This window comes from Liolophura sinensis, chromosome 11, assembly GCF_032854445.1.
Source record: "Liolophura sinensis isolate JHLJ2023 chromosome 11, CUHK_Ljap_v2, whole genome shotgun sequence".
Classification (NCBI taxonomy): Eukaryota; Metazoa; Mollusca; class Polyplacophora; order Chitonida; family Chitonidae; genus Liolophura; species Liolophura sinensis.
In genome coordinates this window covers 19,351,771-19,370,632 of record NC_088305.1, presented here as the reverse complement: position 1 = coordinate 19,370,632, position 18,862 = coordinate 19,351,771, and the positions used below count along the sequence as shown (strand labels likewise).

Here is an 18,862-nt window from a genome sequence, read left to right as displayed (position 1 = left end):
AAAAAAATACTTCATAATTTTTAAGCCCTTTTAATCAGGCTAGGTACAACTCAAATATTCGTCTGGTGGTGTGGTTTATCAATGCATGCGATATGGATAAGGCAGTTTCCAGATTGAAATCTTTGTCGCTAGAGGCAGAAAAGTACTACTGTAGTCAGAAATGTTAGGCAACTTTTGTTGATATTAAATTAGTGATCACCTGTCTCGCCAGAGGCTTGCACAAATGACACACCTTTTCCTCAGGAACTTTTAAAGTTCACAAACATTCAGTACCTCAATTTTCTTCATTGTTATTCTTATTTAAACAGCCTTTCGTGAAATGTTTTCCAGACGTCCATGTTATTGTGTAAAATGCAAACAAAAATGATTGCCTAAGTTGCTTTTTCCTTAACCCTTGTCAGCGAGTCCGAACTTCAAACTCCCTTACTGTTTTGATCTAAAGTAACGGAGTCTTGCAAACCCAGCCAATGTGTTGCATACAAATATATACATAATACCGTGAATATATAGTGACAGGGCAAACACCAACTACTTTTACAGTACTCTTCCTTGCTGATCTTCTGCCAGGGTCATTTTTCAGTCAGATCAATTTCCAGTAAAATATGACTCATGAAGAATCCAGCAGCACATGATTTCCACAAATAGGTGAGAAACCTTTCTGTGATAGTGATTTAAATCATTACAACGTGTATTACTGATCAATACAGCCATAAAAGGGCCAAAAATAATCCCCCCCCCCCTCCCGGGGGACAAGTTGGAAACCTATGTACAGCAATTGCCAACTGCAGCAAGATTGGAAAACAGTGTGACAAAATTGTGTCTTATGAAGAAGTCTACAGTTCAGAAATGTAACCACATTTCATCAACAACGCTTGTCTACAGTTTGTACAAAGGCAAATAAATCTATGTACCTGTTGGGCTTTCGTAAGAAGCAATTTACAAAACTATACTACTGTAATTTTTCAAACTTTTTGCATGTTTGCAAAGTGTTTATACATGCATATTCTGAATTCATTTTTCTCTGGTGGCTTACAAAATTACACTTCTTGCAAAGCCCTGACACTGGCCAATCCAAACCATTGTAATTTTGTCTCTAAAACCAAATTAAAGATGCATAAATTCCGCTCAAAGTTGCTCTTTCATATATGAAAAACTTGACGAATTAGGGTAGTGATTATGGATAACCATAGGCATAAATAACCATCAGTATTGTTATTTATGTAGTTGGAAGGAATTACTTTTCCGTACAGGGCTGGTAAGCCCTATCAAACACACACTTTTGATCTGAGTTCACAAGCAACTCTTGGAGTCACACATAATGCAAATGTCAACATAACACATTGTTTTTTTTTTGTTTTTTTTTTAAGATAGTACCAGTGTATTTTCAAAGGTAAAAGATTCATAAACTTATACTGAAACCATACGATTTTCACAAATATATAAACAAAATGTAAATTACATCAAACGCATAATACTGAGATGTTTGTATTGTGAGAACAAAGATACTAGTTATAAAAAAACAGCTAGCAGTGTATGCCATAATATGACGGAGAAAAATGGCCACTGATGATGCTGACCAACTTACAATACAGACATAATGTCATTACCAATCAGTGAATGTCAATGTACAAATGAGATAAACGGTCATCACAAACCAGTGTATGTCAACATACAACTGAGACATACTGTCATTACCAACCGGAGTATGTCAATGTACAACTGAGACATACTGCCATTACCAACCAATGTATGTCAATGTACAACTGAGACATACTGTCATTAGCAACCAGTGTATGTCAATGTACAACTGAGACATACTGCCATTACCAACCGGAGTATGTCAATGTACAACTGAGACATACTGTCAATACAAACAAGTGTATGTCAATGTACAACTGAGACATACTGTCATTACCAACCAGTGTATGTCAGTGTACAAATGAGATAAACAGTCATCACAAACCAGTGTATGTCAACATACAACTGAGACATACTGTCATTACCAACCGGAGTATGTCAATGTACAACTGAGACATACTGTCATTACCAACCAGTGTATGTCAATGTACAACTGAGACATACTGTCATTAGCAACCAGTGTATGTCAATGTACAACTGAGACATACTGTCATTACCAACCGGAGTATGTCAATGTACAACTGAGACATACTGTCAATACAAACAAGTGTATGTCAATGTACAACTGAGACATACTGTCATTACCAACCAGTATATGTCAATGTACAACTGAGACATACTGTCATTACCAACCGGTGTATGTTAATGTACAACTGAGATAAATGGTCATTACCGACCGCTGTGTTTCAACATACAATCGAGACAAATGGTTGTTACCAACTGGTGTATGTCAACACACAAATGAAATAAATGGTCATTAGAAACCAGTGCATATCACCACAGAAATGAGACAAATTTCCAATACACAACCATGTGAAAATTCTTTTACCCCTGACAATAATAATAAACAAACCACTGAGATCCTCTAGAAAAATTTGAAAGGGTTGGAAATAAAATTTTTCTCCAAATTTTCTTTTGATCAGAAGAGATGGAAACACACATTAATGGTAGGAATATCAAAAAACAAACATTTTGCTTACCTTGATGAGTAAATTGTTTTTTTGTACTTATTCAGACATTATTTCCGTACTACCGAGTGGCATACATATCCATGTATGTTACACATATGCCGTTTGAGTGATGCATAGCTTTGTGAGCCCTTACCATCAGAATCAAGTAATCTCATCTCAGCTAAAATGTAACATAATCTGAACATCTTAATTTATTTAATAAAGACAAAGTCCTAGCCTAATGATGGCAGTCTTTCTCCAAAGTAAGATGTTGGTGTCAACTTATCAATAAACAGAACTCTAAAAATCCCAAATGACAAACCTTAATTTTACATGTTTCGCAGCCGACCAATCAAAGTTTTTCAGTATTTACTAAACACCCGAAGAGAATTATGTTTATAAGAAACATATTCAGGGTAATCCCCACCCCCATGGGGAATATCCCACACTCACATACTTGTAAATTATTGGGTACACATCTACTTACTACAGTAGCACTCAAACCCTCTAAAAATCTAAAATCTGTAAAATACGTAAACACAAAAAATGGAGAAAAAGAAATCAAAATTTGAATCACAACAATAATGGCCAAAAAAAACAACAAAAAAACGTGCATCAAATTCGAACAGTTTAGACCATTAGTACTGACTTTTTTCAGGCAGTCAATGATCCCATCTTTTAGTTTTGAGGATATCTTCTTTAAAAGATTAAAGCATCACCAATATTATTTTAATTTTATTCGACACTAAAATATCCAAAAACGGAACAAAAATGAAACTGAAAAACCCTTATTTTATTTTGTCTGATCTTAAAGGAGAAGAAAATGTAAATATCAATCAAATACCACTGAAAAGAGTATGCATTTCCTCGCAGGTGCATGCCATACAAAAAAATGCAATATGTACCTAAAGTTGATAAATTATAAATAAAGTCAGCACCAAAATCTGCTGTGGGTGACTCCATGTTTCCTAAGAACTAGTACTGAAGTCTTCTGTGTTAGGAGGAGAATTGCGATCAGAAATTGCCGAAGTGCAGTTCGTACATTTCCAGTAGAACTCTTCTTCCCAGAAGGTAGCGAACAGTACAGCTTGTTTTCCACTTGACGATTGGGAAACCGGAATGTTGGACGTAGGTTCCAAGTTTACATAAACAAGCCGGCAGTTTAACGACTCTCACTGGCTGAGAGGCAACACACCCCCAGCATAAATTACAGGGTGTTAAAGATGGAGGATGCGATGGACTCAGCAATTTATGCCAGCTTCGCTGTTTTCAGATTTTACATGTATGGCGAGGAAAAATCGCAAAATTATGCAGCAGGCACCACCCGATAGAAAAAAATGTGCTCTTTTCAGCCTATAGTGTCATATTTTTAAGTTTTCTTCTCCTTTAATGCATTTTCCAATTTTCCTGTTTCTCAGGGTTTTCTGATCTTGTAACTATGTCTTTAAGACTGGGATAGTTCATCTCTCCCCTAAACCAGATGATTTTTCAGTTAACAGTATACTTCTTTTTTTTTTTTACCCTCCTCTGACACTAAGATTCATTCTGCCTGAAAAACGAAAGTTTAAACTGGTGCGGCCTAAAGCCTCATAACAGACACACCCAACCAGAGCAGAGTAAGTCAAAACGCCCCCAACGCATTAGCATATATATGAGATCTATGAACCAGGTGAGCTAAAAATACTTCAAAGCAGGACTCCTAAAGACATAAACCATTGTATCAAACTTCACAGTGATATTATTGGTTGATGCGCTGATTAGTGATTAGTACAAACTCTTTGTATAATTGATAAAAAATATTAATTTTACATGCATCACTTACACTTTAGGATGAGAATCTGAAGAAAAAAAAACAGACTGGAAACAAATCAAAGCTCTTACGGGGAAGTTTCAAGCTCCAACTCTTTTATCACTATAAAGGTAAAAAAAAAAAAAGTCCTTCAACTGTGTCATGTGACATATCAAAAATGTTTGGCACCTATTTTTAATACCCTTTACCCTAATAATTTTCTGCATATGAAAGAGCAACTTTCAGTTCAATTTCTGCACATTTTTTTTTTTGATTTTTGAGACAAGCTATATTGGTTGGGTTGGCTAGTTTAAGGGTTTCACAAAAAGTATAATTTTATCCGTCTACAAAGAATAATGCCTGCAGAATACGCTTGAATACACACCTTACAAACATGCGAAAAGTATGAAGAGTTACAGAACTATAACATCTGAAAAAAGTTCACAGAAAGTTACTTAGAGCAGAAAAAAGAAAAAATTGCTGAGCTTATTCTTTGTAACCTTGAGCAGTTCCTACAGAAAAGAGGTGTCATTTGTGAATCTGGAACAGTTTGAGACAGATGATCTGTAAATTAATGTCAACAAAGGTTGACTAACATTTTTCACCAGTCACATGATTCAGTAGGATTGCTTTTACCAGAACAGAATTCGAACTTGAAACTCCACTATTCAGCTTCAGTAAGACTATTAAGGTAAAAAAACAATGTAAAAAGTAAATGAGACTACTGTGAACTAACTTTCATATACAGTTAACTGTTTAAAAATGTTCCTTAATCCAAGCCCGCAAGTAGGCTCTATGTTTGAATACACACAAATTTGGTAAACACTGGTTGCCTAACATTTTTCACCAGTCACATGATACAGTTGGATTGTTTTTACCAGAACAGAATTTGAACTTGAAACTCCACTATTCAGCTTCAGTAAGACTATTAAGGTAAAAAAAACAATGTAAAAAGTACATATATGAGACTACTGTGGACTAACTTTCATATACCGGCAACCGTTTAAAAATGTTCCTTAATCCAAGCCTGCGAGCATGTTTAAATATACACAAATATTCTAAACAGCAAAGCTGTGTTAACCGTCTAAATTATTGTTCTAATGTGATAAGTAATTTGTAAAGGCAGAGTGTTGCAGCACTCAAATTTGTGGCTTCCCATTATGGCTCATGTGAAGCATGGAAGACTATAACAACAACAACAGCAACCTCAACAACAACAACAAAAGGTAACTGGACAAATAGAAACCGCATCTATATGCTCTTATGCCAGTGTCAATTAAACTGACAAAAATTTGAATTTGAGACAGTGTACTTTTGACCACTTCACCCACATGAGGCAATTGCAAGCAGACAATTAGATGAAAGATAACATGGGAAGGTATAAAGGGATATGAGCTACAGTGGATGACAGTCTGAGATCCATGGCTGATACTAACAGGGAATTATAATGTGTTTGACAATAAACAATCTGCAAGAGAGTACAAGAATTTAAGTTCCCAACATACGTCAACAAAGCCGTGGTTGTCTTCAATGTTATATCTATTTTTGCCTATGTGAGAAGAGCAAGCAAAATAGCAAATGCCTGGATGTCGGCATTCTCAAAAAACATTGTGAACTGTCTCTTATTAAAAACTAGGGATAAACGAAAAAATTCTTGGCAATGACCATATATATATATATATATATACACACACACATGTAAAGGTCTGTGTAAACAAATCACAGTGTTTTGAAATTAGAATAATTTTTCATGACAAATACGTTATATCACCAACAGCCATTGAAAGTTAGTAACAAATTACATATATATGTACTTAATAAATATATAGTATATAGATGTTCACAGAATACAAATTTTGTGAGAAAAAAACCCCCCAAAAAACAAATCAACAAAAGAATTACAGATTAATTACAAAAACAATTAAATGTTATCTTAAAAGAGTTTATGAAACAACAACAACCATTTGTCCTTGTGCTTTGTCAAGGGCATGATTGGATTCTCCATTGTGCTCTGAGTGTCTTTCTTCTTCTTGGAAACTAGGGTTATCTCCCCGCTGTCCTTGATCTCGAAAAAGGCTTTCATAGCTCGGTGGTTTTGATTCCGCCACATCGGAATATGCTGGTGGCTGAACAGGAAGTTGATTGGCCTCCTGGTGGTGAACAGGAGAAAACTGATCTCGCTGTACATTTACGATTCTTGGACGGTTATATTCTCGGAGGTCTGAAACACAACAGATGTTAACTTAAATTACAACCAATAATAAAAATAAGTCAGAACTGCCTGTCAGCCCATCACGAAAATCCAATCAAATATTTGCCAATGTTTTAGAATTGACCAAATGATTACCTTTCACAAAATATCATTTTAAAAATATACCTAGCAAAGGCATGTGTCTGACATTGACTGACAGGCAATTAGCTGAGCTATTTTCTAAAACGATTATGGCTCTTTTGTCAAAATATCTATAATAAAAGCTGCAGTTTGAAATACTTTTCTGACTTTTGAAAAAAGTAACAATAGCAGAGACATGCCCCATAAAGGATTTCGTGTCCTCCTGCTCTCATGCCCTTCATCAGGTGTACACTGTATGGCCCTTGTCACAAGACAGGATTTGACTGCCTGCAGCCAGGCATACCAGGTAGCTTTAAAACAGCTGTCTGTCACAAGACAGGATTTGACTGCCTGCAGCCAGACATGCCAGGTAACTATAACCTAGCTGCTTGTCACAAGACAGGATCTGACTGCCTGGTGCCAGACATACCAGGTAACTTTAACACAGCTGTTTGTCACAAGACAGGATTTGACTGCCTGGAGCTAGACATACCTGGTAACTTTAACACAGCTGCTTGTCACAAGACAGGATTTGACTGCCTGCAGCCAGACATACTGGGTAACTTTAAAGCAGCTGTTTGTCACAGCTAAAAATGGTCACTGTTCAAAGGTATTTACAAGTTGGGCCAATAGTTTTATGGATTATTTTATTTATTTATTTATTATAATATTTCAATGTTGTTTTATGCCATACTCAAGACTACACTGTGAAGACCACAGTCATCCGCTGTGGCAGACACTTTATGGATGAAAAGTTTCTTGTGTGTCACAACACATAAACCAATCCTTTGGTGTACTTAGTAACATTTCTCAATCTAATGACACCTTTCTTAAAGGTTTGGTTTCTATTTTTTAAATATATGTATGCAGTTTAAGATGTGTTCAAAATATTATAAAATCTATAAAATCAACTCTGTGGGGGGAAAGAGTGCTAAGTTGATCCTGTGTTCCAGGTAAGTGCAAATTCTCCATCAACGTCTTTCAATAATGTTAAATGAATGGCCTATCTTAAAAGATAGAAAGCACATGTGAAAAGTTACGATGTCAAAACTTCTACCAACCGAAAGTACGAGCAAATTATAAAGTTGTATAAGTCACTGCTGAAAAGTCTAGCACATCAGTGTGATGTCATGACACAATTCAGCGCTTACTTCTGACAAACCCATCGTCTGACGTTGAGGTGAGAGAGGCCCTTAAATCATCTCCCATCCTTCGTCTTCGCAGCCAGAAGCCTCCACCTGAACACGCCACGAACAACATCAGCACAAATATCCTGTCAACAAACCGACGCAGTGCTGAACAATGACTTTATATCAATGTGACCCGTGCTTATGTTTGTTTATTTATTGATTTGATTGGTGTTAAACACCGCCGTATTCAAGAATATTTCACTTATATGATGGCGGCCAGCATTATGGTGGGTGGAAACTGGGCACAGCCCGGGGGAAACCCACGACCATCCGCAGGTTGCTGACAGATCTTCCCACATATGGCCAGAGTGGAAGCCAGCATGAGCTGGACTTGAACTCACAGTGACCGCATTGGTGAAAGACTCCTGGGTCATAATGCTGCGCTAGCGCGTTAACCAACTGAGCCACGGAGGCAGCCCCCAGCCCCCCATCCCCTGTGCTTATGGCCCCTTGTCTGAAGAGAACTGATGAAGCATTGATGAAGATGGAAAGAAACTTGGCAAAAAAAACTTCAGCATGTAGCTTTTTGTGCTGGCTACTTGGACCAATAAGCTTGTGGGGTTAGCTCTTCTTACAGAGGACAACTCCATTATTTATTTATTTATTTATTTATATACCCTAAATCCTCAACAAATTTGACCAGCAAAGTATAAATTTAGATGCAACATGTTAGCACAATTCATAAGGTAAGAAAACATAAATGTATTTTTCAGGTATTGGAACAAATAAATTTCACAGAAATCATAAAACACATTCCTGTAATATGCTAAATCATGAAGTATACCTGTATTTGAATTTATGGCGGTTTTCAGGTATTTGCTTGATACATGTATTTAGCACGTACCATATTAATTAAAGAATGCTTCCCTTTTCCATGGTGGTATGTGATATGGGTGGAAGAACCCAGATTGACCAGTGTAAAAAAGTGCGGTCTTTTGCCACAGGAGCATTCTGAACTGCTCATTACAACCAATGCCTGAACAGTCACAGTGGGAGAAATTCACAAATTCCATGTTCAAGGCAGGGACTAAGCCTGTACGACTGAAATGCAAGAATCTCCAGGACATCATAGAAACCAACCTATGAATGATTACTCGTACTAACAAATAATCAACATTTATTTATATAATTAAATAGTTTTTAAATTACTAATTCACAATGCACTGAATGTAATCATGGTTTGTCTCCTCAAAAGTTTTACTTTATTTAATCGATTCATGTGATTCAAAAATATTCTCTCACCAAAAGTACCAGAGTCTGTAAAACGCTACGATGTTGTCACAACACTTTGTTCCACAGCACGTCTGATGGACCCCACAGCTGTAAGAAAAAAAAAAACAAACCATGACAAACCCACAAATTTATTGATTTTAGTCATCATATATAAGTGAGAACATTTAGATTATTTGCTTTATGTAAAACAAATATGGGTGAAAGTAAAATCCGTGCAGAGCCCAAAGAAACGTGAAATGAGAAAGCCTAGATTTAACATTCAGTTGTGAACATGAGAAAGCCTAGTTTTAACATTCAGTTGTGAACATGAGAAAGCCTAGTTTTAACATTCAGTTGTGAGCATGAGACAGCCTAGTTTTAACATTCAGTCGTGAACATGAGAAAGCCTAGTTTTAACATTCAGTTGTGAACATGAGAAAGCCTAGTTTTAACATTCAGTTGTGAACATGAGACAGCCTAGTTTTGGGCTTATATCGCCATAAAACAGTTTTGTATTACATTCCATTTTATGTTGACAATATTTTCACCTTAAGGTCTGCCTGACTAAAGTGTGTAGCAGTGTCTGTGTCGGTGTCAGTAAAACAGCGAACAAGTCTAATAAGGGGAATGTTTTGAGCTAGATTAAGTTGTCAAATTTCCTGCACTGCTAGCACAGTTTATTACTCTCATCTGGGTTTAACAGGATAGCATCATGGGCATTATCTCCCATGATGACAAAGTTGTCCCCCCTTGATCCAATCCTTGCCAAAAAACTGCTGTTGCAGTCAGCTACATATGCATGTATATAGTTTGTACTGATTTATTTTTTTATTTGATTGGTGTTTTACGCCGTATTCAATCATATTTCACTTATACGACGACAGCCAGCATTACGGTGGGAGGAAACCAGGCAGAGCCTGGGGGGAACCCACGATCATTCGCAGGTTGCTGCAAGACCTTCCCACGTACAGTAGTTGTATTGAAATGAATTTGAAAGTTGTCCTGCTGATAACTACGCTGATGAAACTGACTTTTGTTACACAAAAAAGATTTCAGTCAGCTGCATGTATATGGTTGTAATCCAATAGAATCGAGAAGATAAAAGATAAAAAACAAATAAATAAATAAATAAAATAAAACCTACAACATCTACTCTAACTGACCTAAAATTCCGTCCACAAAAGTGCATTTTTTAGAAGCAAATAAATGTCACAAAATAATATTTTTGGTGTTTAAACTTAGAATATCATTCCATGCTCCAAGTAAACCTGCAAACACCTATATAGAATCAATAGGGCTCTCAGAATCCCGGAAAAATGAGCAAGTTAGTCGTGGATAAAAGTTATGGTCCATTTAAGGTATTCAAATTTGAGGGTGGAGTGTCCAAGAATAAGTTCTCCATTCTGCCTGACTGTGAATCTTCTTTTTATCTTATTTTTGTTTGGACGGTAGGAGGATAAGTTTTCAGCACCAAGAGCAAAATTTAATAACTTTTAACGCATCTTAATGTGCACGTTCAAATCCTGATGGTTAGACACAAATTCAACCAGAGCAATGCAGAGAATTAAATGTTTCTGGCGCAGTCGGTCAGTCTTAGAGGTAACTCTTAACCTTCCTAGTCTTTATTCTAGATGCCATATTTCAGCCCAGTATTCACACTAGTGGGATGTTCTGGCTATCTGATCACAGAAGTGATGTTTTAAGTAGAAATAAACAATACCTTAAATGACCTATCAATTTGCTCAATTTACTGTATTCTGCGAATGTATGTTTCGGCACCAAAACTGATATTTTGTCATTTATTTGCCTAAAAAATGAACTTTTGTGGGCGGAAATTCGGTGTATTTAGGGTATTGTGCTATAACTTTCATGTGTGCAGAAAACCAAACTGCAAAGCACAATGCCAGGCTTTGGAAAGTTACTGATGAGACATCCCACATATAGCCACAGATTGTCACCTGCATGGCCAAATCACTAGTCTATGTATTGATGATTTCCAATGAATTTCATGTAACACCACATGAAAAGCAATCTGACCGCTTCTGATCATTAACGAACAGTAAATGTAGGGAATGCAGAAAAAAGGGATCGAAGCAACATGTTACAAGCATTTACAAGCATTTTTTTTTTTCTGATTGGTGTTTTACGCCGTACTCAAGAATATTTCACTTATACGACGGCGGCCAGCATTATGGTGGGTGGAAACCGGGCACAGCCCGGGGGAAACCCACGACCATCCGCAGGTTGCTGACAGACCTTCCCACGTACGGCCGGAGAGGAAGGCAGCATGAGCTGGTCTTGAACTCACAACGACCGCATTGGTGAGAGGCTTCTGGGTCATTACGCTGTGCTAGCACGCTAACCGACTGAGCCACGGAGGCCCCTACAAGCATTTAAACCATTGACTAGGTTTGCCCAATATCTTTGTCCCAATTTTTAGCACAACTTACTAGAAGTACTGTGTATGACCATGGAAGATATGCCAGCAATACCGAGAGTCCACCTGCAAACAGAAGGAAACAGACTGTAAACCTTCAACCTTTTCAACCACCAAAGCATCTTTTCCAGTGGAATTTATGCATACAATTATAATGAAAATTTCCGAAAAATGATTTGTTTGTGTCATTAAAGATGCAAGCTTCATAAAACTGTGCAAATTATTTCTCTACACCCATAGTTCTATCACAATGTTTCAGAATATTGGTTGCAGAGGCGGTTGTGGATTAGAAATACCAGACCTATCTCCTTGTATATCGATTCATTCACATTTATACAATCATAGTGTGTAGAAATATCAACACAAACTATACAGAATATCCCCTGTCTGACTCAGAGTTTAATGTTGCTTTTAACAATCGCTTGGTTGTATCACTATGGTGCCTCTGTGCTGCATGCTGGGCACAAAGACAACATATACTTATAGTGCTGCCTCACTGAAGTGACATGTTGAAGACATCAGACATGAAAAGTTTAAGTTATGACTTCAACTGGTACTGAACCCAAGATCTACCATTTATGATGCAGATGCAATAGCCATTACACTACTGCAGCCAGTACACTTATATGTAAAACATTTGACAGGTGTTATAACGGTGGCACATTTGAGGTAAATATGGCAACATCTACAGCTTATGGCATGTCTGGGCTTTGGAATGTAACCATGACTAACGACAAACATAATGCTTTCTTCTAACTGATTTATCTATGATCAATCTAGGAGAAAACCTGACCATGAAACGACCAGCAAATACAATGTATTACACTGATCTGTCTAGTTTAAAACTTTGTGACGAAAGTGACGAGTCAAAAGATGGATAAAAATATTCCCAATAATGATCTCATACAGTTATCATTCTTTCTCGTCCCGTGTCCTCCACACACGTACACACAAATATGAATCCACTTCCTGTTATCCTTACATCAGACAATTCTATGATTTCAACCAATACCAGTACACGTTTTAAAAAAAAAAAACAGGGTATAAGATCCCTTGGATATTAAATACCACTTCTTAATAGTACATGTATGTGGACAATATTCACACCCATGTACTCATTACGGTATATGCTTTATACATTTTACTTACTTAGTTATCAGCGGGTCCACACAGGTAGTCCTGCGGGACACCTATTGTTTTAGTTCGGATTATTATTATTCCACCGATTTTTATGAGCAACATACAGCCTAGACCGCTTGACCGATTGACTGACTGAAATTTTGCAGTAAAATTACGGAGATCGATTTTTTTTTATGTCACATGGTTTGGCAGCCATATTGGATTTTACATGAAATCATTTAAGCATCATCTTCTCAAGACCCACTGAACTGATTGTTTTGAAATTTGATATGCAAGTAGACCGCTGGTAGCTAAATTTGTTAAAATCGTTGACTTCTGGTCAAAACTGTGGAAGCTCGCCATTGGTTGCAGTTGTGATGTCACAACTAGTTTTCAAATTTCAATCTTTTTTAACGTACTCTGTTGTTTTTTCAGTCACTGATTCCCAATCTGCCTATCTATGTAACTTTTTAAGATATGGTCATGAAAACTAAAATTTAGTTACGTAATTTCGATGACCTGCAACTCCAGAACTATGGGAGTACCAGCTGCACAGAATTGTAGCCCAAGACATGTTCTTTCCAAGTGAACAGACTTGAGCTACAACTAACAGTTTCCTCGCTAGAAGAGTTTAAATGACACCACCCTTTTTTCCCCCTAAATATCTGTTTATCCTATTGCTGTAACATTGAGTTGAACGGCATCTGGACAGATATATAATCTGTTGACTTGCTCAATTCTGCTGCACTGTCAATGACTTCCGAAAGGCGTTGTGCATTTAGATATAGTTCAGTTGTCTCCCATTTGACAGTCTACAGTGATAACTTCGACAACGAACGACATGGACCCCTGTCAAAACTGCTTTGTGTTTCTAGTTAATATCTGATTGTTGTTTTAGGCCAAACTCAAAAATATTTGATCTGAAGGTTGCTGAAAGGCCTTCTGACATATGGCCTTCTGACATATGACTTAGAGAGAATAAGTCAGCACGAGATGACACTGAACTCACTTCGATCGCATGGGTGAGACGGCTCTAGGTCCTTCATTAACTGAATTAAATACATGTATCTGAACATTTCCACTGCTAAAATTCCAAGTTTATGTGACTGTAATAACTTCATATGAAAATATGACAACTGGTGTCATTTTTTGGCACACAGTTTCCATTTCTGTACACACATATATAAATACGACAGTAAATCTGGGATATGTTCCATTCTTCCCAGCTTAGCTTTCAGAAATTTCAGTTAATGTGTAAGCTAAGCTAGGAACATGGCCAACCAATCTCCGAGCTAATGCAGCAGTGATTTCGTACATGTACATGTATGTGTAAAACTTCAACCCCTAAAGAATTGTTATGGTGTCGTCATGAAAATTTGGTGTTCTACAGTTCTTAAATCTAACGACATGTAGGTGTTCTTTTCGCTACGAACCGTATTAGAAACTTGTACCGCACATAATGGTATGCTGTAACAAGGGATATCATTAAGATATTCCAGGGCCCAGTTTTACAAAGCGGCGTGCAACATTTTTTTATCGTACATTTGTCGTACAGTATTTTGTACGTCACTATTATTGTACGATTGTTCTATATGTGCAATTATCGTACATGTACAATGTCTTTATGAAACTGGGCCCTGTTTAGGGTCTACAGTTGGGCCTCAAAAAAAAAAAAGCACTTTCAGAAGTACATGAAGGTCCTAAAATGAACAATTTTGATACCAACACTTAAGTTTTTCTGATCAACCTTAACACAAAACACTCTTATAAGGTGAATGAATCAATCAGAATCAGGCAAAATAGTCAGTGGACAAATTGACAGTGGACAAATGGGTCAGTGGACAAATGGTCAGTGGACAAATGGGGCAGTGGACAAATGGGTCAGTAGACAAATGGCTCAGTGGACAAATGGGTCAGTGGACAAATGGTCAGTGGACAAATGGGGCAGTGGACAAATGGGTCAGTAGACAAATGGCTCAGTGGACAAATGGGGCAGTGGACAAATGGCTCAGTGGACAAATGGGGCAGTGGACAAATGGCTCAGTGGACAAATGGGGCAGTGGACAAATGGCTCAGTGGACAAATGGGGCAGTGGACAAATGGTCAGTGGACAAATGGTCAGTGGACAATTGGGTCAGTGGACAAATGGGCCAGTAGAGAAATGGCTCAGTGGACAAATGGGGCAGTGGACAAATGGTCAATGGACAATTGGGTCAGTGGACAAATGGTCAGCGCAGAAATGGGACCATGGACAAATGGTCAGTGGACAAATGGGCCAGTAGACAAATGGCTCAGTGGACAAATGGTCAGTGGACAATTGGGTCAGTGGACAAATGGTCAGCGCAGAAATGGGTCTGTGGACAAATGGTCAGTGGACAAATGGTCAGTGGACAAATGGTCAGTGGACAAATGTTGAACTTTAGGCCTACTGTCGGCAGCCCATGACATTTCCAGATGTCACATGCATAAACAAAATATCACTATCAGTCACCACTCTCTATCCCACAGGGTTTCCCTGTGGACAAGCCTGAACAGAGGGTCACCATGACCTACTTCTCACAGTTAACTCAGACCTAAGCAGCCACTGTATAATTGTAGCCAAATCTGGGGACCTCAGACTCAACAAAATGTTCTCTCAAACACAATCTCTCGTTCAGCAGGGATAATTTTATACAGGCAAGACGGGGAAAATGGAATTTGTGAATAAATGCAAAAGTTACAGAAATACATGTCCAAGACCATTTTTTATTTATTTATTTGACGGGTGTTTTACGTCGTGCTCAAGAATATTTCACTTATACGATGGTGGCAAGCATTATGGTGGGAGGAAACTGAGAAGAGCCGGGGAATACGTCTGCAGGTAGCCGGGGACATTACAATAAAACCTGCCATCGTGTTATTCTGAAATCAGAATGTTTATTTATCTGATTGGTGTTTTACGCCGTACTCAAAAATTTTCACTTATACGACGAGGGCCAGCATTATGGTGAAAGGAAACCTGGCTGAACCCAGGGAAAACCCACGACCATCCGCATGCTGCTGGCAGACATTCCCACGTACAGCCGGAGAGGAAACCAGCATGAGCTGGACTTGAGCTCACAGCAACCTCTGAAGGTGAGAGCCTAAAGAGTCATTGCGCCTCGCTGGCATGCTTACCACCTCGGCATGGAGAGAACGTTTTAAGTCAGAAAAACAGTAGAATGATCTTCTGCCTCAGGGCAACTGGGTTTTTGGCAATGGGAATCATTTCACAGCAACTGGGAGGTTTTAGTTGATCACAGTTAAACATAGTTTAGTTTTTAGATAAGTGCAAAAAATAGGACTCAATAGCTCAGCAGTTGCTCGGAGCTTCACATATGTTCTACTTTCCTATGGCTCAAAGCTTTTTCAGATTCGACCAGCAATGTGCAAATAAGCTCAGTTGAGCACAAGTTTTCCCACAGCTGGTCTTTCTGAAGCATCACATGCAACAGGTGATGTGACGGTTACGTCACTACACCACATTCACGTCAGAGCTGACAGATGCTGTCAGTTGTAGTCCACCAACTGAGAACTGAACATGCCAAGCAACAGACAATGCCACATGTTCACAATCACAAGGTTTCTCAAACTTTCTAACAAAAGCATAAAACACAGGTCAATTTTTTGAAGTTGGAGCTTCGACAGACGCTCAGCTTTAGAAGTTGTCAACAATGTCAACAGAGAGAATTTGGGAAAACTAATTTTCTGAAACTAACACTCAATCATGTTAAATCAATATGCTGTTGTGCTGAACAAGCAGATTCTATGTTACATCTAGAAACATCCCAAACTGGGCACAAGTGACTGGGAGTTTGATCTGACTTATAATTAAATACATTATACAATTTATTTATTTATTTGCCTTTAGTTAAGGGCCAATGTAGCCGGTGGTGTTTAGTGTGCCAGCACGACGTATTGACCCAGAAGCCTCTCACCAATGCTGTTGCTGTGAGTTCAAGTCCACCTCATGCTGGCTTCCTCTCTGGCCGTACATGTACGTGGGAAGGTCTGCCAGCAACACGTGGATGATTATGGTTTATCCCCATCCCCATCCCCATCCCCACCCCAAATGAATTTATCCTGCTCCATCTGCAGGTTGCTGACAGACCTTCCCATGTACGGCCGGAGAGGAAGACGGCATGAGTTGGACTTGAACTCACAGCGACCACATTGGTGACAGGCTGTATTGACGTGCTGTCCCCCTCAGCCACAGAGGCCCTCAGGATTGAAGTGAGTTGTAATGGTGGGTGTACATACAACCACAAGACACAACAGGCCATAGGATTTAATCGTTCGATTTTAATATTGGAGTGGGGTTAGTGCATGATAGATTTAATACCAAATTCTCTGCATCTGATACGCATGAAAATTTTGGTAAATGTGGTTAAATATTGCAAAAACATAATTCTGATTTGAGTGGCGCTGCCACAAGCATGACAACAGATGCAACGCAGAAAAAGAACAAATGTGCTCAAAGATATTTTGCCATGCACAAGAGTTTGGTTTTAATCTGGCACCTTGCACCTAACAATTACATACATGTACATGCATTGCTCTGCAGAGGCGGCAGGGTACCAGACAAAAAATTAGAGCATCCGCCTCAAAGTCAGAAGACCCGGGATCAAACTCAGGTCGGAGCATACCAAAGATTTAAAAAATGGTACTTGTTGTTGCCTCCCTCCGTGCTCAGCACTGAGAGATTAGAACAAGGAAACAGAAAACGTTGACCGGTATCAGTATAATGAGACTGTGTGTGGTGTCATGTCTGGTGTCTTCAGCATGATACTTCAGTGGTGGCAGCACTTTGGTGTCTTGCCCTGTCACAAGAAGACACAGAACATGGACACACGTCTAAAGACTCCTCATCGTCACATGACTGAAAAATTGTTAAGTGCCATGTAAAATACCAAGCATACATACATACATGGATAGAATGTACAACTACCAGTAACAGTTGCAGATGATCCAGTTGCTTCTATCTGAAAAAATCATACGCACAAGATCCCTCTTCAGGGTCTTAACGACGCATTTGAGTTCACATGGCAATGTGCCACTTGAATCACTTGTTATGTACTACGGTACTTACAACTTTGTACTGTTGGGCAGTTGGCACATCAGTGCATCATTAGACCAGTTGACCTAATGTACATATATAGTGTGTGGCTACTGGTGAATTTTTGTTTCTATTTAATTCTATTTACAAAAGAAAAAAAAAGGATTTGATAAGTTAAGGTTACAAGTTACCTCGCCTACTTTTCACAACGAACATATGAGACCAGTCGAATGTCAACGGCCTAACAATAAATGTTGCAACCTTAGCTTTAAAACGGAGAAAAAAAGGTGTGTGGACTCACAGTTCTCAACAGGAACACAAAAAGCAGGAAAGCAGACTGTTTTAGGTGAGAATATCCTCTCTGTACCATCTCCATGTTGTCAGCTGCTAGCTTCTGTTTGCGTATCCTGGTGGCTGGATCATGTAATAGAATCACAACAGCGCAGCTTTGATGAACTGATGCTTTAGCCTTACGCACAACAAATGTTTGCCCAACGGTAACACGTTCGGCCTGGTGGCCGATTCATAAACTGGGGCAAAATAAGAGGGCTATTACAACATCAGAGTCACAGATTACCTTGCTACGTGTATGCCCAATCGTTTCCGCAGTCACACCTGCTGAGTGTCGTGAACCTTTGAAATTTCATAAAACCCAGCCAGCGAAAATGAAAGCGTTGTAGTTGTGCGTATGCTGTCAAAATTTTGTAACCAGTTGAAGCGATATAACTTCAAAGCTGTGCAACTAATTTCTAACAAATAAACACAGATGGCTGGTCAAAAGAGGAGTTGATCACCACTTCCTCGCTGCAGACAACTCTGGTCTTTTTAAAGCATAAGCTCTTTCTCCATTTTTCACTAACTGAAGCTGCGCTTGTATCAAGGTCAGATTTTCCTTGGCGATATTTCACCTGACAGGGGAAAATTATCTCCCTTGGCTGTTGAATTATCCTCCCTGAAACATTTTCAATATCAACTAAATTTGGCTCTTTTATTGGATTGGAAATATATTTTTTTAGCCCGCGGCATTTCATATGAACCTGTGTGGATTTACTGTGATAAAAAGATGTATAACATTGTCTAAATATCGTCACCATTGTCCAAGCATTCTTTTGTTTGGAAAG

The 18,862-nt window shown here is 38.4% G+C and overlaps 1 protein-coding gene across 1 annotated transcript; it reads right to left on the bottom strand.

Moving 5' to 3' along the window:
- Positions 1-6,134: 6,134 nt before the first annotated feature.
- Positions 6,135-18,589, bottom strand: LOC135478044 (WW domain binding protein VOPP1-like). Its single transcript, XM_064758309.1, has 5 exons — positions 18,043-18,589; positions 11,562-11,614; positions 9,142-9,219; positions 7,861-7,982; positions 6,135-6,598 (listed from the first exon to the last, which is right to left on the bottom strand). Exons 1-5 carry the CDS (start codon positions 18,115-18,117, stop codon positions 6,321-6,323), a joined length of 606 nt encoding a protein of 201 aa, XP_064614379.1. The 5' UTR covers positions 18,118-18,589; the 3' UTR covers positions 6,135-6,320.
- Positions 18,590-18,862: the final 273 nt, after the last annotated feature.

What these genes read in the sequence shown, in the direction of transcription:
- LOC135478044 (XM_064758309.1), bottom strand. Translation starts at nt 18,117, where the DNA reads ATGGAGATGGTACAGAGAGGATATTCTCACCTAAAACAGTCTGCTTTC. An exon ending in GGTCATACACAGTACTTCTA is followed by an intron (nt 9,220 to 11,561) that starts GTAAGTTGTGCT and finishes TTTTTCTTACAG; the next exon opens with CTGTGGGGTCCATCAGACGT. An exon ending in AGACGATGGGTTTGTCAGAA is followed by an intron (nt 6,599 to 7,860) that starts GTAAGCGCTGAA and finishes GTTGTGTTTCAG; the next exon opens with ACCTCCGAGAATATAACCGT.